General features: G+C 46.1%; 1 protein-coding gene across 1 annotated transcript in view; it reads left to right on the forward strand.

The window, feature by feature from the left end:
• Positions 1-25,663, forward strand: part of SEC24A (SEC24 homolog A, COPII coat complex component) — a 1,330,430-nt gene that overhangs the window by 430,141 nt on the left and 874,626 nt on the right. The window contains exons 7-8 of the mRNA XM_069652570.1: positions 5,498-5,600; positions 20,751-20,877. Coding sequence (XP_069508671.1) covers positions 5,498-5,600; positions 20,751-20,877 — 230 coding nt within the window. The remainder of the gene's footprint in view (positions 1-5,497; positions 5,601-20,750; positions 20,878-25,663) is intronic.

Here is a 25,663-nt window from a genome sequence, read left to right on the forward strand (position 1 = left end):
TCAATTCTGCTGATATGTCCGCAATGATGCAGTCCGAAACAAGTGTAATGCCGGATGACAGTCTAATGAAAGAGGGCAAATACATAGTATTCAACAGTTGTTTGATGGATATTATAAGTATGCTGAAATGTGGGCATTCCGTCAGAGGGAAAGTATGTGGGAAGCCATTGATTTATGTGACTCGTCAAAAACAAGGCAGTAACGTCACAATACATACCACCTGTAGATTAAATCATACGTTCTCATAGTCTGCACAACCGATGCTGGGGAAACTGCCAGCAGGCAATCTACTGTGTGCAGCTGCATCACTTTTTAGTGGCTCCATTTTTAGAAAGTTAGTCTTTCTTTCAGTTTGTGGGACTCCATTTCATTTCTAAAACGCAGTACTACAAATTCCAACATGATTATCTATTTCCGGCCATTAGTGATGCTTGGAAAATTGAACAATTGTCTCTAGCAAGTACATTCGAAGGCAAACGATTCAGGCTAGCCGGCGATGGACAGCACGACAGCCCTGGATTTTCTGCCAAGTACTGCACCTACCACTTTCAGGACATGGATAGTAAGAAAACTGTGAGTTCGGTGGTCGTGCAGGTGTCCCACTGTAAATCCTCAGTGGCCATGGAGAAACTAGGATTTATAAAATCAGTGGAATATCTACAATCAAGGGGAATGCACATCGACCTCATAGCCACGGACAGACACGTTTCAATTGCCAAGACAATGAGAGAGCAGTTCCCACATATTAAACATCAATTTGATGGATGGCATCTTGCTAAATCAATCAATAAGAAAATCTCGGCTGCAGGGGAAAAAAAAGGTTTGGAAAGTATTTCACAGTGGTCCCAGTCTATCAGCAACCATCTTTGGTGGAGCTCCAAAACTTGTGAAGGGTCAGTGGAAATCCTACTTGAAAAATGGCGGTCACTGATGTACCACTGTACCAACGTTCACCGCTGGACAGAAAACCTACATTTCCACCAATGTGAACATGGCCCTTTGTCCCCAGAGGAGGCATGGAAGAAGTGGTTGGTTCCATCTTCACCCACACACAGCCATTGAGAAGATTGTTTTCGATAAAACTCTTATCAAGAGATTTGAGGGGGCTGACAGAATTCTGTCACACAGGAGGTTTGGAAGTGTTCCACAATATGTGCCTAAAGTACTGGCCAAAGCGCTTTTATTTCAGCATGCAGGGCATGAAACGTAGGACTCTACTTGTGGTCTTGGCCCATAACGAGAATGTGTGCCGTGAACAATCTAGAACTACAGGTAATGTAGGGATGCTTCGCTACACTACGGCCTTTGCAAAAAGAAGTAAGCAATGGGTGATCAAACCAGTCTATGAGGAAATGGGAGTTCGACTTTGTTAAAGGCCATATTGTTGCTGTACTCGAGAAGCACAGATATGGAATTTTGAGCGTTTCTGTGCAGAGCACTGATGCACTGCCTCCAAACATTGCCACTGTGCCATGTCCACCCAAAGAACAACTCATTGAGAAGTACAAATCCCGGTTTAAATCATTATAATCTGATTGTCTTTTTGTAAAAAAAAATGTTATTGTACAGTGTACATACAAAGTATGCAAACCCTAACCCCTACCTTCACCATTCTGGGTGGCGAACAACCTGGGTGTCATCTTTGACTTCTCTCTCTATTCACCTCATATCGCTGACCTTGTCAATATGTGTATGTATATATATTTTTGTTGATGTAGCTAAGTTTCGCAATCTCATGTAAATGCTGCGCACTATTAACCGAGGGGAGGCTTGCGTGATGCAAATAATAAAACAAACAATAAATCTCACTTTCAACTCAACTCCTCGGGTACTTTATTCTTTCCATGACCTTCCCCCAAAAAGTCAATATCCCCATATTTATGGTGTCTAGGGCTGCAAAGCTCGCGGACAACAAGGACAAAATTGAGGGCCTTAGAACGCGCCAAGCGAGCCGTTGCAGATGGGAGAGAAGCCAGTTCGCATTTGCACATTGAGGCCCAGTACATAGATGGATTCGAAAATTCAAGTTCTCACAGATGGCTTTACTACGGGATGTTGCAAAGTAAGAATGTATGCTCATTTCGAGTGAAGGTCAGCGGCTTTGATTTTCAGCTCGCGGCCTGAAGAGGCCCACAACTCGCACTGGCAGTATAAGGTTCTATTGTTTTTTGACCTTGAGAGACAGGGACCATGCCGAAAGGACTTCATTTGAAGGAGGGGTGCAATAACGTAAGAGACGATAAGGCAGAAAATTCGGAAACTAGACCGAGTTTCATGTTAGTTTAGTATACGAAAAATCGTTGTCACAAGCACAGTGGGATTTACGGACTGCTTTACGCAGAGACACAATGGAAATTGCAAATATAATGTAAGTAACTCTTTAGACGCTATTATACCGGAATGAAGAATTAATGAATGGATGAATGAATGAATGAAGAACAAGTAAAACGTTTGTGGGATCGTCTTTGTACCGGGCACATGGGCATGCAGGTCCACATTCCACACGCATGTAGACAAACCGTTGTTTCTCATTGTGTGTTAACCTCGATTTATTTTCGTTAGTTTTCGCATTGATTTTAGAGCCGAACATTCTCCATTGCACTATCCTTGCAAGCAAATCGTTTCTGGGGCCGTAATAAATAAAATGAATAATAGTAATAAAGATCGGCTGGCGAGACTATTTATAATTTGTATGTTTTCAAAACGTGTATATCCTACCCTACTGCTACCGCCACCAGTTTCAGACCCCGGCAGATGGTTTTTTCAACCGCCAGCTGCAGCTTCTCGTAAACAACTGCACCACTTTGACGATCTTATGGGATGATCGCCAGGGCCCATATGCCCTTACGTGGTACTAGCGGCTAGAAGCAACATATCAACCTTTACGCTGGCCTAGTGCCTAGTTGATGGAACAGCCTTGCGGTTCACCGTGCGACCAAAGTGCTTCTTTTAACGAAAACCAACACCCTGTGTACCATAAAGGAACAGCGCGTGACTAACGATAAATTTGCTGATAGAGAGAAAAGAAAAAAAAAATCACATTCCGATTTAATATGCCAATTGCTGAATATTCTATAAACATTTAATGTCAAATAAATGTACTTTACCAAATGTACCGTGTTGCTGTTTGATTTTAAAGTACAGTTTCATATTCCGAATTGTGGCGCGCTGTGTTGTGAGTTGATCTGTGTTGGTTTCCGGGTTCTGTGTGAAGTCGCGTAGAAGACGACTGGGCGCGTTTGCCTACGCAGCACATTAAAGTCACAGAGAGAGGCGGGGAATATGAATGTTTTGATAATGTCAGGCTCAGGGGCGGGGGATATGATTTAGTGCCGCAAAAGCAGGTCAGCCAGGGCGATGTGGCAAGTGATAGGATTATCACAAAATGGCAGCGCCCTGGTGCCTGTTTTCGCGTGCGTTTAATGGACGAAAACTTGGGTAAGGTACATAGGAATTTTTTCTAAAATCGTGCGACTTGGGCTTAAAAACACATGGCCGACCCGTAGGGACAAAAACAAATTTTGACCAAACCATTCCTTTAACTGGGCAATTGAAGAAAGGACTGTTGGCTATCTTCCAATGATGAGGTGCAGGTCTTCAGCGGGCTGCTAAACTTCATAGGGACTTGGCTCTAACAATCTGAAGAATGGCTGCTGAAGTCCCCCTTTTCTCCAAAATCCAGACTCGAGGTGCCACCAGCCCACCAATGGCAAGGATCTGCAACATTGAAACTGGAGTGGGCTGACCAATACTGGATAGCCTCTGGGCACTGCATTTGCCCGCATCATACACACTCTGGCACGAAGGTGGACTGGTCCAGACAGGCTCAGCCCCCACATCCGGCAACTCACGTAGACTGCCACTTTTCCTGCGAAAGCTGGAGCTTTGCTTGGAAAAGTGCTTACCATATATGGAGAATCCAGCCACTCCAGGGCAGGAAGGTCAAACTACAAGATGGCCACAGTCAAAAATGTCATGTCACAGCATTTTAGAGTATATACTACCCTAAATGCCATTTAAACGGTAAAATCATAAAGTGCACAACACCTCAAAAGTTAACACTAAAACGGTATCTACTGTCAACAGCCCATTAAGGACACATCATGCATGTAACCACAAAGTTACCAAAAATAAAGTAACAGGCATACAGTCTATATACCACACTTCATATAAGGTGATGTGTGTAGGAAAAATAAACCGAGAACTTTACTGTGGTAAACCGAGTTCTCCTGCACTGATAGCCATAGGGAGAGATCAGTGCCTAATTACAGATGAGCTTAGTTAGCTAAGTGGAGCAGGAAGGCTCCACTTTCCTCCAAAAGTCAGGGAAGGTTCAACGCAATAGCAAAAAGTAGGGTGTTCCATTAATGTGTATGGAGGAAAGGAAGCAAAAAAAACAAATCTTTTCCAACATTGGGATATGGCTATTTGGTATGGCATGGCCTGGCGTCTACAGTGGGTAGGTTGTCTTCATGTGGTGACCGATCTGGTGTATGTTTACTGTGACATTGATTGCGTTGCATCTCTCCATGGATTTGGGTACTGTTTGGGCTCTTTGGGGACTGATTTAGCGTTTGACTGCTTTGAAGCTGGGTCTGCTTTGTTGAAGGTTCCTGCTATGGATGCTGTGCAGTAATGTGCATTGGCTGAGATGAGAATCCTACGGCTGAGCAGAGGTTTTTCAGAGTGGTGAGAATTTCTTCTATTTTTCTCCACTACTTTTGTGGCTGGCACGTTTACTCTATATGCAACTGTTTGTTGCCCCAGAGTGGGCGCGGGTTGGTCCTCTATCCAGAGTAACCATTCCCCTCAGATGATGATTGGGTTAAGTGGGGTGGGTTGGGTGGAATGTTCCTCTAGAGTGTGCCCTCTTCCCATTCCACCGCAAACTGTTTTTTAAACTGCAGAAAAAGCAAGCCTGTTGGATTTATATGCAGGAAGAGGCACATGGAGAGCATGGTTTAAAAATGTGTGGATGGATTTCTTCTGCCCATTGAATCCTCTGTTTTTACAAAATGTTAAGTTGGTATACATTGTTTTGGAAACATGGTAAAGGATGCACACTCTGTTCCTTAAACCCCTAAGTGCCAAGGACGAGTATGCGCATCCTTTTTGCACAGACCTACATATTAAGAGAGTCTATTGTATATGCATGTATCACCATGAAACCTCAACCCCCCCCACCCCCTACTCAGCAGAGAAACTGCAGTACGTATTTTGGTGATTGGAAGGTACTGTACTTTGGTTGTGTTGAAAACACAAATTGGTGCAAAGGTTTGAAAAGCTCACTTTTTTCCCACTGCTTATCAAACCTGTTCAAATGTGCACAATCAGGTTGAAATGCCTTATCGTGTTTTAGGGCTATAAGATTTCAGGTCATTAATATTGCCAGCTTTGTGTTTTCAATAATACTGCAACCAATTGTTATAAGAAAAAGAAAGGAACATTTTGGTTAACTGATTCTCAGGCAATTTTGATTTGATTTTTCTCATTGCAGGTTGTTCCGCTCAACCCTCACAAACATCCCACAGACGCAGACCTTGTTGAACAAAGCCAAGCTTCCCCTTGGTCTCCTAATCCATCCTTTTAAAGACTTGTCGGTATGAGGTATTTTATAATTTAAACATTCTGAAATGGGTATTAACTTTCTTTTCATGGGTAGGAATGAAATGGAGTATGCTCACCTTACTCGTTGTTTTAAATAAGCACTCCCCCATGGGAGTTCCCCTCTCTCCGACGGCCCAACGCAAACTCTTTGTAAAGGATCACTGCAAGGGGGCTTCAGCAAATGTTAGAAGTTTACTGTGTATCAAATGCACAGTGACCAGGAAGACTGTTTTCTGTGGATCTGGAGGAGGTGCACTGTGGGCATATATTAGTAGTAGTACTTTAGTAGCAATGGTTCTAAAAATCATTATCTGTTGTGGCATTAAACACAAAATGAATGGTTACTGTACAGCGCTAACAATAATTTCATGTCAAATTCTGTTTACTGTGGTTCTCCCTGCCAATTCACATGTAATCTACGCTAGTGGAAAAGATTAAATTATTGGTTTTGGCTTCAGAATTGTGCATTGATGTCTTGCGCTGAGCTGCACTAAAGATAAATGAATGAGTACCTACTGGCGTAAATTCTTAAACCTTGCAGTATATAAGGAAGCGGTTTTGGATAATGCTTGATTCAGTCTTTCTTCTACCATGCTCACTTTCTCTTCTACTTAAATCTCTCAACACTTCTTCTCCAGGTCCACCCACCGCTACTCTCTAACCTCTTCTCTTCTGTTCCTCCAATGTCTCTCATACCTCTTGGCCTCGCCTACACCTTTTTTAATGTTGCTTCTCCCTTCTCTACACTGCTAATACAACTTCACCTACCTTCCTGTTACTCCCTCCCAACCACTTAACATTCATGCCTTGCACTATCTAACCTAACCACGGCCACCACTCTTTCACACACACACACTCCTAGCTCAGGACGACTTACACTTATTAACCAATACCTCACATGCTCAAGAAATCGCCTCCAAACTCAGCTGCTTCTTCCTTCTTCCTGCAACTTCCTGTTTCTTGTGGTCCTTTTTAGCTCCTCCCACCCCCCCATCCCTTTCTCTTCATTGGATCACTGTCCATCACCAATCTGGATCTGTTTCCCGCCCATGAGGTGGTAGAAAAGGAAAAAGTTGCAAATAGTAGGTTAAACCTACCCACTGTCTCTGCACAAGCAGGTTTAGTGAGTTTTCTTTTACAGTTTTCCCAGTGCCCTTCCCTTGTGGTCTATGGACTTTGCTGCCGGCTGTGGGTGTTTTCTGCTAGTGCAGCAAACTGTGTTTGCATATGCAGTGTGATGTGGTTTCTTTCGGTCTCTGGCGAAAATGGCTGACTAGTGAAGGACATTTGAGTTATTCTGTGCTGTTCGGAACTGGTTGTCTCGCAGGTAGCTTGGGGTGTGGGAGGGTGTTTCTCCTCTTGCTTCTGCTAGACTTGATTAGTCCTGTGCACGCTGGCAAGAATTATGTTTGAGGCATGGCGTGAGATGAAACCGTACTGCTTGTTAGGGGAGTTTTCCTAAAGTCTATCTCGGGGAAGACTTTATACAACTGTCTCTTGGTATACAGGCCCCAAATTCTAGTAGAAGTCTGTACTAAAGGTATGGGTAGTACGGCAGAGCAGCCAGACTTATTTTAGGAGGGAGATGTGAGCTGTAGGTAAGTTCAATGAGCTCCGTAAATACATAGGCTCAAAGAAACTCTTACCTTACACACTTGTAGTTATAGTAACATTTTTATTTTATGTACACATGATAAAGTTATTCAGGTAAGTACTATTTTAACTAATCAACACAATAGAACACATAAGCAATACTTCAGGTAAGTAATCCAATAGTTTGGTATTATACAGATCATGAAGACAGTTCAGTGGTAAGTAAAAGCACTTGTTATAGTAACTCAGAACATTTTCTGTTGTAGGAATAAAAAGGGTTATTCAACACTAGCAATATCAATACTTAAAAAGACAAATACTTTTCAGAGGCCTACAGGCGTTTGCAGTCCATCCCAATCTAGGCAAGAGGTCTTCAAAGTCAGATTGGAAGTAAAGCAGGTAAGGCACAGCAGCAGAAAGGTTCCAGAGGATTCTTCTATTACAGATTAGTAAACTGCTTTTGTGGGCCAAAAAGGTTTCAGGGACGTTCGGAAAGGCTCCCTATAGGCGCACAAGCGTTAGACCTGGGCGAACATTATGGGTGAACACCCAAAAACCAGAGTCGGCACTCCAGCATCAAAGGAGCGACAGAATTACTTAGGTATGTTCTAACACAAGTCCCAGAGGACCTGAGGAATTGTGAAGACGATGCAGCTGGATTCTTTCACGGTGCAGCAGCGGTTGACCCGCTCTTCGGTTTGTTGGTCGTGGTGACGAAAGGAGGAACTCTGGAAGGAATGTTGCAGCAGCAGTCTAGAGAAAGGACTTGCAGCAAAAAGGATTATTTGTGCTCCGTCTGTCTGCAGTTTTGGTGCCTTTTCACAGGCTCCAAGGATGAAAGTTTACTGCCTTGTCAATCTGCCTTGATTCTACGGTCCTGCACTATATGAGGGACTTTGAGGAGGGGGCGGGGGTAAATCCCGTCTTTGGAGGTCCAACTGGAGCTCATCAAAGTTCTGGGAGGATTCGTTGACGGGAAGACTGATGCACTGCAATAGGGTCTGCGGTCCCAGGATATTGGCAGTTTGCAGCCCAGGAACGTCACAGCACGTCGTGGGATGGCTTGTCTTGCAGGTTGTCTTATGGCAAGTTGGTCCCGCCAGCCAAAGGGAAGGAGTCGTCCTCTTCGGAGCTCCTTTGTCGATTTTGAAAATGGGGTAAGGATCTCGGTGGTCTCTCTGCGTTTTCTGGAAGGGCCTGCAGGCGTCTCAATTTAACTTCTTTGGTTCTTCTGTTCAGGTGGTAGACTTGTCTTCTGCCCCAGCATCCCCACCTTTTATTAAGGTTTCACTTATCCTCTGCAAATTCTCCCTGCAGTTTACAGAAAGGGACGGGTGGCTGTACAATCGGCACAGTCAACTTTCCAGTGGGAACTGGCTCCTTTCAGACACACCAGAAGACGAAGGATAGCAGAGTCTCAGGATCTTCCCATGCTTCCTGTCCTCGCAGACACACTGCAGCCTCGGTGGGCTAAACAAAGGGTTCCCGCTGAAGACAAAACTCAAACCAGGACCTCCCCCATCCAGGATGATACAAGGACAAAGAAAGGACAACCACACAAGAAATGGTGATGAAAGAAAAGCCACAATTTTGGGTCATTGGTGACCCTTCTGTGCATAGCCGCAGCTGTGGACACAGCCTGCGAGAAAAAATTGCGCAGAAGTCAGTAGAACACGTCCACTGCCTTCAGCTGTAACTGTATGCTTGTCACTTACAGAAATGTTAAAGGAGCAGAGGGAAAGGTGATACTAGGTATCCCATCGGCACTCCACATAGGATGGTGTGTGCTCATCTCTCAAAAGGAAAAGGTAAGAAGGATAAAAAGTATCTCTAACCTTAAGAACAGTAGTATATGAAAAGGAGAGCCCAAAGGGCTCTCAGCAGCACTGCACAAAGGGTGCTGTATGCTGCAAAAGTGAAACAAGAATGCCTTTAGAAGTATGGAGGAAATCAAGACTCTATAATAGAAAGCCAAAACACACATGCCCTTGCAGGACAAGTCCACGGTGTTGAGCGACAGAGTTGCGCAGGAGACGCTGCCCTACGAAATGTAGCATGTTTGCTACGTCCATGCTTCAGAGCCTATATAATCCAAGATTCGGGCCCTGTATGGGAAATACCTTGCAAGACAAGTCCGCGGTGTTGAGTAACGTGTGTTTGACGGCGAAGGGGTTTGCAGCGTAGACAGCGAGTGTGGACGTGTCAGCCTCCTGTCTGCGGCTGCCAGGTAAGAAGTTGTGGGGAGTTAGTTTGCCCTGCGCTTCTTAGCCCTTCTGACTGTGCCCTTTCTCCCCCGACCTGTGCCCCTCCCCTCTGCTCGTGACTGGTCCATCTGCCTGGGCCCTTAGGGCGTGTCCCCCTTTCCCTGATCACTTCGTCCCCCGTTACCCTTGCTCCCATTTTGCGTGGTTCCTTCGCACTCTTCCACTGCGTTGCACTCCCTCGCCCCTTCCATCCTTGGGCTACACTGGTGCCCGCACGTCCCTGCCTGCGCGGTTCCCTCACATTCCTTGATTGCGTGTGCTCCACGCCCTTCCATCATTGGCTACGCTTGCACCTGCATGTCCTCTACCCGCGTTGTTCACTTGCAATCCTTGATCGCGTGTGCTCTGCGCCCCTTCCATCTTTTGCTGCTCTCGAGCCTACCCGTCCTCTGTGCGTCCCTGCTCCCCCTGCGGGCCCCTACCCTCCTCCTCCTCACTGCCCTTTTCCCCATCCCATCCCAGCCCCTTCCCTTACCCCTTTGTTACTGCTCTGTACTCTACTGCTTTTCTTCTCTAGGTCCCTATTTGCTTGACTGCTCTGTTCTTGTGTCTGCTGTCTTTGACTGCTGTTTACTGAAATGGCTACTACTGGATGTTTCTCACGTTCCTCCTTTAGGTTCCCCTGATCAATGTTCTGTTACTTAGCCCTCACTCTGCCTGGTTGTTCCCTCACATCGTACTGCTGCCACACCTGTTGTGTTCCTTTTCTTTCAGGTTCCCTTGGTCGTTCTTGCTCTTTAACTGGTTGTTCCTAACATCTACATGACTGCTCTTCTTTTGTGTCTCATCAAGCCCATTGTGAATTGAATTTGTTCTGGTCTTGTCTGCTTGCACGCCTCCTCTTGTTCCCACCTCCTAGTGTCTCCTCCCGCCACCCTCTGCCACCTCTTTGGCTTCCTCTACTTCTTCTCTGGCTGCCCTGTTGCTTCCCTCCTCTGCCACCTCTCTGGCGTCTACATCCTCCTCCTTGGCTACCTTGCCCTCTCCTCCTTCCTCCTCTGCCCACCCTAGGGCTCCTTCTGCACTTCCGCAGGGCATACCTAGGACCTCCACGGAAGTCTTTCAAGGATGGCAACATTCTCCACATTGCCGCTCTCAACTCTCGCACAGCTGTTAAACACTCCTCCGACATCTGCTGTCGCATGGAGGAACTCGACCTCAACGTTCGCAGTCTGACCGAGAGGTGGTTCACGGGCAGATCTGTCACAAGCTTTGACACTCTGCTCCCTAATGGCCACAAGATTCTCCCTGCACCCAGATCCAACCGTCCCCGGTGGGGGGTGTAGCCTTGAACTTCCCAGAGTGGATCGCTGCCTCTATCCTTGCTATGCAGGTCTACTCCTCCTTTGAAGGCCTGGTCTGCAGGCTTACTATAGTCTTGGGCTCCCTGGCGCACAAACCATTCGAGCCAATGGCGTCCGTGAACGTTAGGCTGGTCACCATCAAGGCGGCCTTACTAGTCCGTCTTACCTCGGCTCGCAGAGTCAGCGAGATTCAGGCGCTGGTCGCCTCTGAACCATATGCCACCTTTCACAAGGACAAGGAAGTCATGCGGATGCACCCGGCATTTCTGCCCAATGTTCCATTTGCATTTCACCTGAACGAGGAAATAGTCCTTCCTACGTTTTTCTCGATCCCAAGGATGATGCACAGAGTGCTGCACTGCCTGGATGTCAGGCGTGCCCTAAAATTCTACTTGGACAGGACCAAGGGTTTCCGCAAGTCGGACGCCCTGTTCGTCACGTTCAGCGGCTCAAGTCCAGGTAACCAGGCCTCCAAAGCTTCCATATCCTGCTGGATGGTCTCTTCCATCAAAGAAGTGTAAAAGGGTCAGCACAAGCCGCTCCCGGCCAACATGCATGCCCACTTGGGCCTCTCCCTCAGCTTTCTGCAAGCATTACTGTTTGGATGCCGGCTCTAGATCTGATGCCTCTTTCGGACAGGCGGTTCTCAGGAACCTATTTGCTTAAGGAGGGTCTCCTCTCCACCCTGGGGCTACAATTAGTTGTAATCGCCCATACAGTATGGAGGAAAGGGGACGGGACGTAAGATTAATTAGAAGTTACCCACTGTAGTGACTAACATACTCTTAGTCCATAGACCCCTTTCCTCCATACGTCCCACCAACCTATCCCCTAATAATACTGGTGTCATCGGGCAATGTTAAATCTATTGTCTACGCGTCAAAGGGGACTGAGGTGTGGCGCCAGAGGGCGGAATCAGGGCAGCGGAGGCTCCCTGGGCCGCGCCTCTAAATTGAAAGGGGAAGGTTTTGTTCTGGTGAAAAAGGTTGTCGCTTCCCTTGGAAGGGACGCCCATACAGTATGGCGGAAAGGGGACTATGGACTAAGAGTACGTTAGTCACTACGGTGAGTAACTTACAATTAAGTTACCATTATTAGGGCTAATTCTCATTTCTGTGCTAATTCCCTTCAACCTTAGAGACCACTAGCTCTTAGCTGGACCTTTGGACTATTTAAATTTTGTTGACCTGATTTGGAATGTGTTTCCAATGTTTTTGGCGTCCAACAAACTCCATAGGCAACTACTTTTTGAATGGTAACACACCGCACCTTCAGTGCAGTGTCCCAGAGAAATTCATTTGGATTTCTCATAAGGTTTAAACACCTTTTCTTGTGTGAACTACTGTTCCCAAGAATAGTATAGTGAAATTGACTTTACATACCCTTTTCTCTTTGTAGGTCGAACACACACCATCTTATTTGGAGTGCTGGGGGTTTACCTAGTATAGTAGCCCTTATCCTACCTACTTATGTAACATTTTTCTATGCTACCCTCACTACTTTAAATGGCTGATGGCAGTGGTTTAATTTTCCTACCATTATGCATTTCTACCGCAGGCTGAATCCTCAGTTGCAGTATAGCACCCATGGGTGACCATTTTGTCAAAATGGCCCTGGTCTTCTTTTTCAACATTTTCTGTTTGTGAGGTCTTTCTTGGGTTTTACTATGCGTGTCAAGGCAGGTTTGAGCCCTTTGTTCGTTTTGCCTTTGGCAGGCTTCAGTCCTGAAACCCGCCTCTGGCCCCACTGTGTCTGGAAGGGCAGGAAGAGCGGGAGGTTGCCGAAACTCCCCTATCCTTTGTCTCTAGGAGTGCCTGAATACAACCAGTCCTGATTGGCTGGCTGTCTTTTCCGGACAACCACCCTGCTGTTTGAATGACAGCCTAGGCTGTGCATGAATGGGAGAAACCTGCTTAAAAAGATGAGTTTTGGAACTATCGCCAGAGTCGACGGCTGGGAAGAACACCCGACGAAGAAACCGTGACCGAAGCTGGCTGCATCCTCCTGGAACTTTGAATTGGCCATTGGAACCCTGCTGCTGTGCTGAAACTCCTTTTTCTCATTGACAAGAGAAGATCCAGAAGGGATGACGTCTTCCCTCGTGTTAGTGGGACCAAATGACCCTGAGACGAACTCCACTGGACCATCTTCCCCCACTGGCTGTACTTCTTCGCTGCTGCAGGAACCAAATGCCAGGGGTCGAGAAATCTGTAGTAGAGTGCAACGTCTGCTATCAGGCCAGAAGCTCCGGGAGTCTCCTAAGGACCCTCCAGAAGCAGGGTGACCAGAGCGTAATTCCCCTCACCAGAGTGCAGGACTCAAGGAGTGAAGGAAGCCCAACTGGTATCCAAGATATGTGGTGGTGCTGTTAACCACACGTTGAAACCGCAAAGTGCCACTGATCCGAGAAGAGCCTGTAGCTGCTACGACCTCCAAATAGCCGCAGGAGTACTCCAGACGTCCTCCCTCGCGACTGAGACTCAGGAACCCAGGATCAGCATCGCTGTAACAGGACAGAAACCAGCTGGACCACTCTTCTTCAAACAAAATGTACTGCTTGGACTTGGGGTACTTACCTCAGTGTCTTTAGCTTTGCTCTTCTCAGTCGAGACTTGCAGTGGCTACTTTTGTTAGAGTTGATTTCAACACTGCTTCCCACAACTGTTACAGCCTGTGACCCTATAAGTGATTTCTACAAAACTCTCAAACAGTATGCAAGACTTTTATTAACTACGAAGTGCCTCAGCTCCATAGACTGTTGTCCAATTGACTTTGGCTGTCCTGGCTCCCTGCAGACTCTTCCAGTCCATTGACTTTGATATTTTCTGTCCCTTGTTGGTGATAACCTGTTTTTAGACTGTTATTGCTGGAAAAGGTTTTGTCCAGACTTCATTGGAAGATTTAAGTATACTTGCATGCCCTGAGAGCCTGTTTAACCTTTTTCCTTCCTTTAACCTTTCCTTATGCAACCTCAGAATCAGCAAAGTGTATTAGTGATGTATAAATGCCATTACTGTCCTTGTGAATGAAGTCCCCTCTGGGTGTAGGAAGTGTGTACAAAGCATCTCTAAAGAGTATCCACTAAACTTATGCTGATTCTGGAAAAGTATTTTAAAGTATATTTGATTGTTACATATCTTGCCCTTTTTAAAGAACGCTTATTTAAAAATGTATGTTAAATAAATAAATACTTATTTATAACTAAAATCTTGAGGGTAAGTGTTACTTGACTACTTGTATTTGCGAATTTCATTACTACAGCTCAAATTTACCACTCTTGAGATCAGCCTGGCTGCTCAGTCACACTACATACTTGTGTAGTACAGCCCTATACCAAAAGGTGGGTTACCTAATACCAAGCAGACAAGTGTTGTGTAGTCTCACAGTGTTACATCAATTCTTGCCTAACAACCATGTCTTATGATCATGTTCATATATATATCTTTGGCCAAGAATCAAATAGCTATCAGATGTTCAGGTATACAATATGGTGTCCAGTCATTCATTCGAAAACAAAAGGATCGAATGTAATACATTTGAGTCAAAAGGACTGAAAAAAAAATACTGTGCCATTTTTTAATGTATTTTTTGGGGGGTTTTTTGTATTGGTAAAATTAAGGGTTTTTGACCTAAAAACGGGGGTTTGGTGGGGTACACCCCAAAAAAAAATCTGTCTATTTTTTTTTCCCGGTCCTTTTGACTCTAATGTATTGCATTTCGATCCTTTGTATTCGATCCTTTCACCCATAACCAATCAATATTACTATTGGTCACATATCGATATTACCCACTTTGACCAAGAATTGGTGTCATGAGCTACATTGTAAATAAATGTTGAACTTTAAAGACTAGCTACTTGCAACTGTATGGGTTTCTGTTCCTCATGTATTCTTGGATGTAAGATGCCAAATTATATCTGTGCAACCTTTGCATGAACTGGACACTTTTCCTGTTTTTTCATTTTTTCTTTAATTCACTCTTTGGTGCTATCCAGTTCCTCTGATATTCATATTACTTCCTTGGTATTGCGCTTCCCGCAGTCCTCTTTCTTTGTTGCATTTCCACGCACAGCCCATCTTCTATGTTCAATCTTTGTTACCATGGCTACATTAAGACAACAGCAGCGATCGCGTCTCCCATTGTGACTGAAGGCTTACACTCTCCAGTATTCACGCAGGTTCTTACTGAGGCTTTTTGAACTTGACTTATTTTAGAATCTCTGAATGTTGTTTATTTTATGATACATGATTGACTATATTTACACGATTTGGTCTTCATTGACGGTTTGTTACACGTATGTTACAAGGGAGTCGTTTTACTGCGATTCGGTTTCCGCTTTGAGCCAGACGTTACACAGCATTTTGTGGACACACGTTCTCTAGGAATACATGTACTTTGGTAAGATGATTATTTTCCACTCAGTCTTTTTACAGAAATCTAACATTGGCGTTTCCCTCATGGATTTTTCCTTTTCTTTTCTTTTTTGGTTATTCCCATTAGATTTTGGACATATACATTTCGACAAGGTAACTAACTTTTCCTTAATTTGAGCCTTTCCCGCATCTAATTTCTTATTATCTAGTTAACGTTTACTTGGTGATCTGCTTATTTTTTCCTATGGTCCTCTAGTGGTGTTTCATAAATGGCGATATTAACCAACCTTACATTGACTCTGTTGTGCACAGTTAATGTTACAGGTACCATTCTTTATATTTTTTTTATAAACTCTGTCACTGACTTGTGAATGCCTACACGCACACTTCTGATGATCCGTTGAATAATATTAGGTACACCTATATTCTAAATTGTACTGACTATATTTAGCATCTTTATTTACAATCTCTTAAATTCTGCATGCGGTTGCCAACAGCATTTTTGTAAATGAATCTCAATAGCATATGACTTTGTGTAAATGGAATACACTGAACTTGAATAATGTTGATTTGACATGGTTTTACACATTATAGACTCTTTGAACTTCGCTTGATGAAGGGAATTTTGAATCCCGAAACGTGTTGTGCTTCCTACCTTCAAATATAAAAGATTTGGATAACAAACCTTTCACTGAACAGTGTCATTCATTGACATTGAATGTTTTTGTTACATATTTCTGTGTAAAGTATTACTTAACATTATATTAGCTGATTTTCAGCAATAAGGTGTGCAGGGGACAGGAGTTTCCGATACTCTTCGGACACCATCTTCTTTGGTAGTATTTTCTACAACTGCGTGTCAGGGTTGTTACCTCCTCTGCACCCACGTTTGCCATTTCTAGATTTACATTCCTTTAATGTAATTACCTAGGTGTGCTACTATACGAATTGGATACTTGGTTGCAGAAATCAGCCAAGGCAGGAGCGCGAGAGGAAATGTTGTTCTTGATAGTTCTGGAGAAGTAGGGGAGCACCTGTTTGGAGGAGACTTTTATAGAGCGGACAGCTTGAAAACTTCATCCGGTGAAATGGGCAAGAAGGAGGAGAGTATGGGGGAGAGATAGAGAGGCGGTCCAAAGGAGGCCTGAGAGCAGGTGGTGCTACTGCTCTCAGGCCTGGAGGGGGCTAGAGGAGAATGAGGACAGGATGTCCTGGATTTTGGTTGTGACATGGGAGGCCAGTGCAGTGCAGAGGGCCTGCGATGGAAGAGAAGTGGAAACTGCACTAGGGTTGGTGAGTTCCTTACAGATTTTGAACAGTTCAGCTGAATTGTTGGTGACCCAGAGAGGCGAGCCTGGATATGGGCCATCTTCTTGGAGCGGAAGGAGAGACTGTATTGCCTTTGGAGCAAGAGACTGGCCAGTTTGTCAGTGGATGTATTTGAAGTCTGCCACTTCCGTTCAGCAAATCTGCACTTGGATTTCAGACAGGCGAGGTTGGAATCTTACCAGCTGTTGCACTTGCTGCCAGGCGTCATGCGGATCCTCATAATGGGGCCATGGGTGTCAAGGGTGTTGGAGATGGAGTGGTGAAGTTTAGCGAGGGCTGTGTCGGTGGGAGAATCAATAGCCAGGGTGGGAGGGGGAATGAAAGCGGCAGCAAAAGCAGCGACCAACACTTGCTTCATCGGTTGAATGACGGAGAAGGAGAATGGCTGTGCAGGCATAGCCTTAGTCAGGGAGCCCAGGAGCTCCACCTGGGAAGAGAAGAGAGCATGGTCGGACCAGGAGAGGGGTGTAGTGAGAGGCTTAGAGATGGGGATGTCTGCTATATTCGTTATATTGTAGAATCACAGAAGTCAATTATTTAAATTTGTTATTTTTATGACTGTGTTTTTAGTAACTAATAAGTGACAAATAAAAAGTCAATTTGGTAGAAAAAGATCCGCAATGCAAAAGTAAGAGTTCTCTCTTTTGAATTAAAAAAATATTTTCCAATTCGGATTTTGATTGATTTCAGATCTGTTACGAAACTAACTGCAAACGGACCATGCATGCTTTTATGTGTGCGCTTGATAACGCATGTGCATTGACTGCTCCTTAATAATGGAGAGGTTGGTACCTGCCGTGGGCTGTTGTCCCTTGAACTCGGTGGGCTGCCGGCAAGAGTATATGACTGTAATTTAAATAATGCATTTCTGTGATGTAAAGTATTATTTTCTGAAAATGTACACTGGAGTGTAACACATGCTGGATTGCATTGGTTGCAAACAAAACAGGTTTAAATGGTGTGATATGCAAAATATAACGTTGCATGATTTTCATGCTATTTCTTTCAATAGCCATAGTTCCAGTCCTGGCTCGGCTCATACATGAAATGTATGGCTTGTCCGTCTTGACTAAGAGCTCAAAGCAAGCAAAGCAAATTGATGTACAGTTTAGGTGCTTGGTAAGAGCTAGTGTTAACACACTGTATTGTTTGAGAAGGAAGAGAGTATTGGATCTATTTGTGACATATTTTATTTCTCCCTGCCAGGCTTAAACCCAAGCCTGATTGAGCGTGTGGATCTGTGTTTTGTGTTCTGCCAGAGTCCTTGTGACTCACAAGGCAGGAGTACCCCAACTGTGCCCCATAGTCTCCCTGAGAGTACCCTCTCTCTGCTACTCATGTGGCTAAGCAGGAGCTGGTAAAACGGTTTCACTGTGCAGACTTTAATTTTCCTGGCCATGCCTTTATTGACCCCTTCCTCCATTCATCAGAATTGAGATTGGAGTTGTTTGCCTCACAGATCTGAGGGGTGGTGGGGTCACATAACTATCCCTTGCCCCCAACTGTGTGCACAAAGAGGGGGCGATGTTTGGCCACTCGATGTGTGTCTGTCTCGGTGCTAATCTACCTGAAACCAGTTCTGGCTGGCATATGCCTGCCTTGATGGTATGAATTCATTGTTCTGTACGAGACCTTTCCAGAATGCACGAGTGTGGTTGGAGGGATGATCTGCCATTGACGGACCACCCTTATGTTTGGATAGTGCTTGGTGTGTGATTGGGTGTTGTGTTCCCTCATTGGTTCCCGAGAGGGATAAAAGATCACCTTTCCCAATCACCTTCTCTACAACTGGGTCTACAAATCTATATTCTGGAAGGCCTGTTTGAGAAAAAAACAAAGCTCTTCAACAGCACCCTGTGACATTACGAAGAATTGGATGGCAAAGCTTTCCCTCAATAAAGACCACAACCAACCCACATGTGTCCCTTTCCAATGATCCTGTGGGGACAACTTGATCACAGCTCCTGCTCAAAGGCTTTGTCCCTGTACATGCATCGCCAACCCCAGAAGGGGAGTGCCCTTTGATACCAGAACTCTGAAGATGTTACCCTGAACTGACCTGGGAATCTTAGCCTTGTGACACCAGACAAGTGCTCTGGTTCTGCCTTTCCTTTCCTGGAAAAAACACTCCTGAACTCCGTCTGTATCCATCTTCCATGGCTGGCTCCTGTTCAGTGGGCTTTCTTCAAACGTTTATCTGCTCTACATTAGGGTCTCGCCAAGCTGACCGCTCCGATCATCCATGTTCTCTTCTTTCTGTTCATCTGGCTCTCACCCCTGACCTGCGAATCTCTGAATTTTGAACAGTTGTTTTTCCCAGGGGGTGGTGTTGTCCCCTCTGCATCTGTGTTCGTGACTGAAGCCCTCTGTGACAGCAACAGTCTCTGGAAACCACCAATTGCATCCTGCAGAATCGCTTAACCGGTCCCAGGGTATTGTTCTGTCACAGTATGCTGGCATTTTCTTGGTTTTGTTCTTCATTGCTGGGCCTGTTGGCTGGCATTTTCTTGATTTTGTTCTTCATTGCTGGGCCTCTTCTTCACACTCTTGGCAGTCTCCTTCCAACAGAGCTCCAAAGAATTGTTACTTGACACTTTCACACTGAGAACACTTTCACACTGGGAACGCTCCTACCTAAGACTGCCCCTATACCTCTTGGCCTCTTGTGACCTTGCCTACCTGAACTGACAAGGATTTTATCTACCTGTTACTTTTCCGGGAAGGACTTTAAAAAGAACTTGCATTTAAAAAGTTTTGTGTACTGTTTAGTGTATTGTCTTCTTGTTTTCTGAAAATAAAAATGTATTTATACAAATATTGTGTGGAGCGTCTCTTGTTTGGTATCTAACAGTGTGTAGTGTACATGTGAACCACCACACTCTGCCGCCTTTCAGTTAGGCTTGGGCGGCTCTGCCACGATTAACTCTTGTAGAGCCTGGCCAGCTTGAGGGAATCCCTAGTAGTACTTAAGACAAGATGACCCTGACCCACAGGGCCTTAAGGAAAAACTCTCTAATGCTTACAATCGCCTAATTCGGAACCTCCACGATATGGACGTTATGACCTAAAATAGCACACGAATAAGCACTAAAATAGCACATGAATAAGCACCTGAAACCAGTGTGTTAACCTACCACATGCCTCTCCTACCCCAAGGAACCTGAAAAGATTTTGAAGTGGGACTACTTTACTCCCTATTTTGAAATATGAGGTAAATTATTTTAGATGATTAAACAATACAAATGAAAAGATGTATGTTTCTCATGTCCTCATCCAGAACAGGACTGCAAGACCTGTCCTTGGCCTCAATCCCAGGGATTGCATCTCTCCAGGACTGAAATCTCTGCACTGGCTCCCAGTGACTGCGAGGATTAAGTTCAAAACCCTCTGTATTGTCCACAATGCCTTCTGGGTCCTGGGGCTTCAATACCTTCAACTCTCGGTCCTAAATGTCTTCCTTCTCAAGCTCTTTGCTCATCCGCCTCCAACTCCTTCAGGGTCAGTCGCTTCTCCAAGCAACGAGTTGGTGGTAGATGTTTCCTCAGCTGGGGCCTCCCTCTAGAACAGCCTCCCTGAAACTTGAGGAGAATCATCTCCTGTTCCGGAAGCACCTCAAAACCTTTCTCTTTGCTTCTGCTTTTTCTCCTCCTCGCACCTGCTGACTTCCTGACTGAAACTGCACTGGTTACCTGGCCACCCCCTGATCTCAGACCCAGGTCCCCTCCCCCGCCAGTCACACACCTGCACTGCCTTCCTGGCAACCCCTGCATTTGGACTGTTTTCTGTATCCCTACAGTCCCACTACTAGCACTTGACACCTGATGTCTGCACTTACCCTTGCCACCAGCTGTCCGTTCTTTACTTATTGTTTATTTATTGTTTTATCCCATGTACCGCACTTTTCCCCCTCCCCCTTCCCATGCACTTGCACGATCTGAATGATACCTGGCCTAGTAGGATCGTTGTCCGTCTTCGCTCTGTTCTCCCTCCCTTGCCTTGTCGCGTCTTGAAACAGTTGTGTATAGGCGCGTTATAAATGCCATATCATACCTTGAACCTCCTTGTCAAATTGGACAGTAATGGATCTTTTCCCTGTGTATTGCTTACTGATGGGACCAATCAAAGCAGGGGTCATGTTACTGTGCGTCCTGAATGTCACTTATCGGTAGGGCAGCCTACCACTGTTGGTCCATATAGATTTGAGTTCTAAGCACTCTCTTCTTTTTTTGATGGTCTTTCTAATGACGATTGGCACCTGATTTATTGCTCTCATTTTTCAGCAATTGCCTGTTGTCACCTCGAGCACCATCGTGAGGTGTCGTTCCTGTAGGACGTACATTAACCCTTTTGTCAGTTTTCTTGATCAGAGGCGATGGAAATGCAACTTGTGTTACAGAGTCAATGATGGTAAGTGTGCAGCTACTAAGAATTTTCTCTGAATTGTTTGTTAATGGATAGTAGGCTTCTGTGGCCTCAACATGCAGACATTACTAAAGTGCTTTAATAACACTATTGTTTGGGGAATTATATGGCTGATGCATTAATATATCGGATAGTGATCTTGGATAAATCACAAGCACTGAGTTTGCTATGACATTTTTTTTTTTTTTTTTAACAATTTGTTTTATTGACAACATACATATAAGGCTGGCCGAAACGGGCCGTTCCATCAGTAAGACACAGAAAATTAGAGAGACAGGTTGTCAGTTTTTCCAAAATTAACTCCCTTCCCACCACCCTCCTCCCTCCCACCCTAACCCACAATTAACACACCACGTTTTGAGAGTTCACGAACAGTAATAGCTCTGGGGAGAACGGTTACTTGCCAAGTACCAATCAGACAAATCACTTGACACAGTGGGTTCAGCTTGAGAATTAAACAGAAGGATACAATCACAGTCTCAAGGAAGTATGGCGATAGGCATCTCGTGGAGGCAACCTAAAATACATTCTACAGGCGCATAGAAATACAATCCTCGTGGAGAAGAACTGTAGTCCATTCTTGCACAAAGTCCGTCATGGTGTCATTAGTTATTGCGGTAAGCTTTTCATATATGAAGATCGACCTGAGTTTGCAGAGCCATTCCTCTTTGGACGGGGCCAGTACACTTTTCCACTTTTGGGCGAGCGCTAGCCTCCCCGCTTTCAACATGGCCCCAATGACCTTAGGGAACGCATTCAGTTCTGTCTCGGGTGCGGGGGTGCCCAGGAGGATTTCCAATGGCAGTAAGGTCGGGCAGAACCCCTCGATTTCCTTGATCCAGCTGAGTAGTTCCGACCAATAGACCTGAATGACTGGGCATTCCCACCACAAATGAAACCATGTGCCCCGTTGGAGACACCCTCTGGGGCAAAAGGGGGACACATCCCTAAACATTTTGGACAGGGTGGCCGGGGGGCGATGCCATGAATGGAGGATTTTGAAGTTATGTTCCATAGCAGCCGTATACAGAGACCCCGTGAAAATGCATTTGAAAATCGCCTTCCACGTATGATCATCCAGAGGCATGCCCAGCCTGGTTTCCCAGATCTCCTTGAAAGGTTGCCTACCCTCCAGGTCAGCTGTAATCAAAATACCATAGAACCTAGATAGGGAGCCTCTCCGTATCTAGGTTCTATGGTGTTTTGGTCAGGATTGTCTCGAAAGGGGTGAGGGGGCGTTTGAGACGATCGGCCCAGCGAGGGTGGGTCAAGATCCCCTTCAAGCGTAGGTATTCGAAGACTGAGGGAGGGTTATCCGCCAATGCTTCGGTCAGTTTATCATATTCTATAAAACCCTCCTCACGGTACAATTGAGAGATTCTCTCCAGGCCCATGTCTGACCAAGATTGGGTGTCTCGGAATCCCTTGGATCCTAGATCAATAGGGGGGCCCCAAAGCGAAGTCAGGGGGGATGGCCAAGAGGATAGTCGTTTGTTAGCAGTGTTAGGCTTCCAGACCGCCCAGAGGGCCGCCAGGGTGGGATGAGTCCTAAGATGTGGGGGGAGAACCCTAGGGGGGGCCCACAAAAGGTCTCTAACTTTTCTCGGGTGGGCGTGAATGTCCTCAATATATGTCCAATATGTTCCCATGTCATCCCTCATATGTTCCAACATTACTCAGAGCTGGGCTGCTTTATAGTGAAGCCTGAAGTCCGGGAGACCAAATCCACCCTCTGACTTTGGTAGGGTCAAAGTGGAAGTCTTGATTCTCGTCCTTTTGCCATTCCAGATAAATTGGAGGACCCGGGATTGGAGAACCTCAAAAAAGGCCTCGGGTATCACCACAGGGAGTGCCGCGAAGAGATAGAGGAGCCGGGGCAAGATATTCATCTTTACCGTAACCATGCGCCCCAGCCAAGAGAGTGTAAGGGGGAGCCCATCGTTGAAGGTCGCTATTAACCTGAGCCAAGATCCCCGGGAAGTTGCAATGGTATAGTTGGGAGAGGTCTCTGGGGATGGTGGTGCCCAGGTATTTGGTGGATTCCCGCTCTATACTTACCCCCAGTATTTTGGTGCTGCCCTCAATCGCATGTTCCCCTGGTCCCATGGGCATCAAGCTAGATTTGGACGTATTTATCTTCAGTCCCGAGAAGGAGCCGAAGTGGTGTATGAGATCAAATAATCGTGGTAGGGAGACCCGGAGGTTGGTTAGGTAGCCCAGGATATCATCTGCAAACAGGGATAGTTTAAAGTCGCAGTCGCCACACCGTATCCCCGTGATCTCTTGGTCTGTCCTGATTGCTATAGCCAGGGGTTCCATCGCTAGGGCATATAAAAGGGGAGAGAGGGGGCATCCCTGCCGGGTGCCCCTGGAAAGGGAAAACAGCTCTGAGGTGCCTCCGTTGACCAATACTCTCGCTAAAGGGCCGTTGTAAAGTGCTGCGATCCACCCACAGAAGTTATCTCCCAACCCCATCTTGCGGAGAACTCTGCCCATGTAGGGCCACTCGACACGGTCGAAGGCCTTTTCTGAGTCTAACGAAAGAAGGTAGCCTTCCGCCTCTTGTCTTGAAGCTTCATGCATGAGATCGAGGGTTTTTCTAATGTTGTCTGATCCCTGGCGCCCCGTAACAAAACCCACCTGATCTCCATGTACTAGGGAGGGAAGGAGTTTCGCTAATCTATTTGCTAGGAGTTTAGCTAGAATTTTAACATCGGTGTTAAGAAGGGAGATGGGGCGATATGATTGGCATCGGGTGGGATCTTTTCCTTCCTTAGGGAGCACTACAATCAAAGCCGACATCATCGTGGGTGGGAGGGAGCCCTGATTCAGCACGGCATTGAACATCTTAGCCATGAATGGGGCAAGCGTGGACCTATATGTTTTATAAAACTTGACTGTGTAGCCATCGTCCCCCGGGGCTGTTCCGCTTTTCAGCGAGGATATGATATCTATTATTTCTTGTGGGGTTATGGGCAGCTCCAATAACTCAGCTTTGTCGGGGTGGAGGCCCGGTATCGGGAGGTAGTCGAGAAAGCTGTCAACCTCGTTCCCGTCGCCCACGTATTCCGAGCTATACAGCCTTTCATAATATCGCCTGAATTGTTCCGCAATTTTACTATCCCGCACTGTCGAGTCCCCCTCCGGGGTGCGGATGGAATTAACCCTTCTGCTGTTTCTGAACTCACGGAGCCTCCAGGCCAGTATCCTATCCGCCTTTTCCCCCTTTTCCATATATTTCTGTTTTAAGAAAGAGTTTCTTCTCCGTCTGTCCTACAAGGAGGTCTGCTAATTTGGTTTGTAACCTCTGCAATTCCTCCCATTTCCCAGGGAACATCTGAGTTTTTAATTTCCCCCCTGGTTGTATTGCCTCCATCTTCTCCCTTAGTGATTTCTCCTCCTGGGCTCTTTCCCTCTTTTTCCCCGATCCTATCCCTATGAGGGTACCTCTGATAGTAGCTTTGAATGCCTCCCATACTCCCATGACCCCCACCTCACCGTTATCGTTGAGGGAAAAGTAGTCCTCGATGGCCACCAGAAGGGCTTGACGGACCTCTTTGTCCTGCAGAAGAAGGTCGTTACACCTCCACCGGGATCCTACTGCTGGGGCAGGGGGGAGGCCCAATCTAATCTTTACCATGTCGTGGTCAGTCCAAGGGACAATCTCCACTCCTGAGTCAGTGACCTCCCTCTGAAACGAGGTCTCGACCAAATTTAGTCAATACGAGAGAAAGCTGCGTGAGGCCTTGAGTAAAAAGTATAGTCGGGGTTCCGACCCTGCTTGCAGATGCTTGCGTCGCTCAGGCCCAATTCCCTGTTCACTTCGCTAAAGGCCACAGCAAGTCTCTTGTGAAGGCGCATGTTCGGGCAGGGTTTAGCAGACTTCCTATCCCTCTCGGGGCGTAGAACCATATTAAAATCTTCCCCAACCAATAGGGTACCCTCCGAGAATGATATTATCTCTTTCATTCCAACCCAGAAGGTGTCCTGTGCTTCATTCGGGGCATAGATACCCACCAGTGTAAACAGCCGACCCCGCACCTCCCCCTTAACCATGAGAAATGGTCCCTCTGGATCTGATTTCAAGGCTTTAAGCACAAAATGGGCCCCGGGGGCTACAACCAAGGCTACTCCTCGCTTCTTTGCCTGAGAAGATGCCATGAATACCTGATCAATAGTTTTAGCCCTTAGCTTTGGTTCCTTGCCCCGGACCCAGTGGGTTTCCTGTACAAATAAGAAGTGAAGCCGGAGCCTCGCAAATTCTCGCACCAACAACGATCTCTTTGTGTGCGAGTTGAGCCCCCGCACATTTAGCGACCCCACTGTCGAGTATTGGAGCGAATCATCCATTAATACACTGGTAAAAGCTCGTAGCTCCCCTCAACAAACAGCAACAGTTCCTGTTCCCATAGTGCTTGTCTACACCTTTAGAGGCTCGTGAAAGCCCTGGGGGTGCGTAGTAGACCCCAAAACCTGGCATTCCATAACTGTAACCCCAACATCTCAACCCCCTTACTTTCCCTCCTCCTCCCCCCTGATCGCCTGGCAGGTCGTTGGTGTCATCCTATCGCCAGGCAGGCCACCATTGTCTCCCCCTCCGGGCTCAATAACTCTTCATTAACAACTCCTCGAGCCCCCCCCCACCCCCAAGGTCGTCCTTGGGTATAAACAATTGTTTCCCCCATCCACTCACGAAGTCGATTGCAGGCTTTTTCGTTAATCACCACGGTCCCTTTCATGTGTCCGGAAGCCCCGGGGATGCCGGGGCCAG

This window comes from Ambystoma mexicanum, chromosome 3p (genome assembly GCF_040938575.1).
Source record: "Ambystoma mexicanum isolate Mex_15411 chromosome 3p, UKY_AmexF1_1, whole genome shotgun sequence".
Lineage (NCBI taxonomy): Eukaryota > Metazoa > Chordata > Amphibia > Caudata > Ambystomatidae > Ambystoma > Ambystoma mexicanum.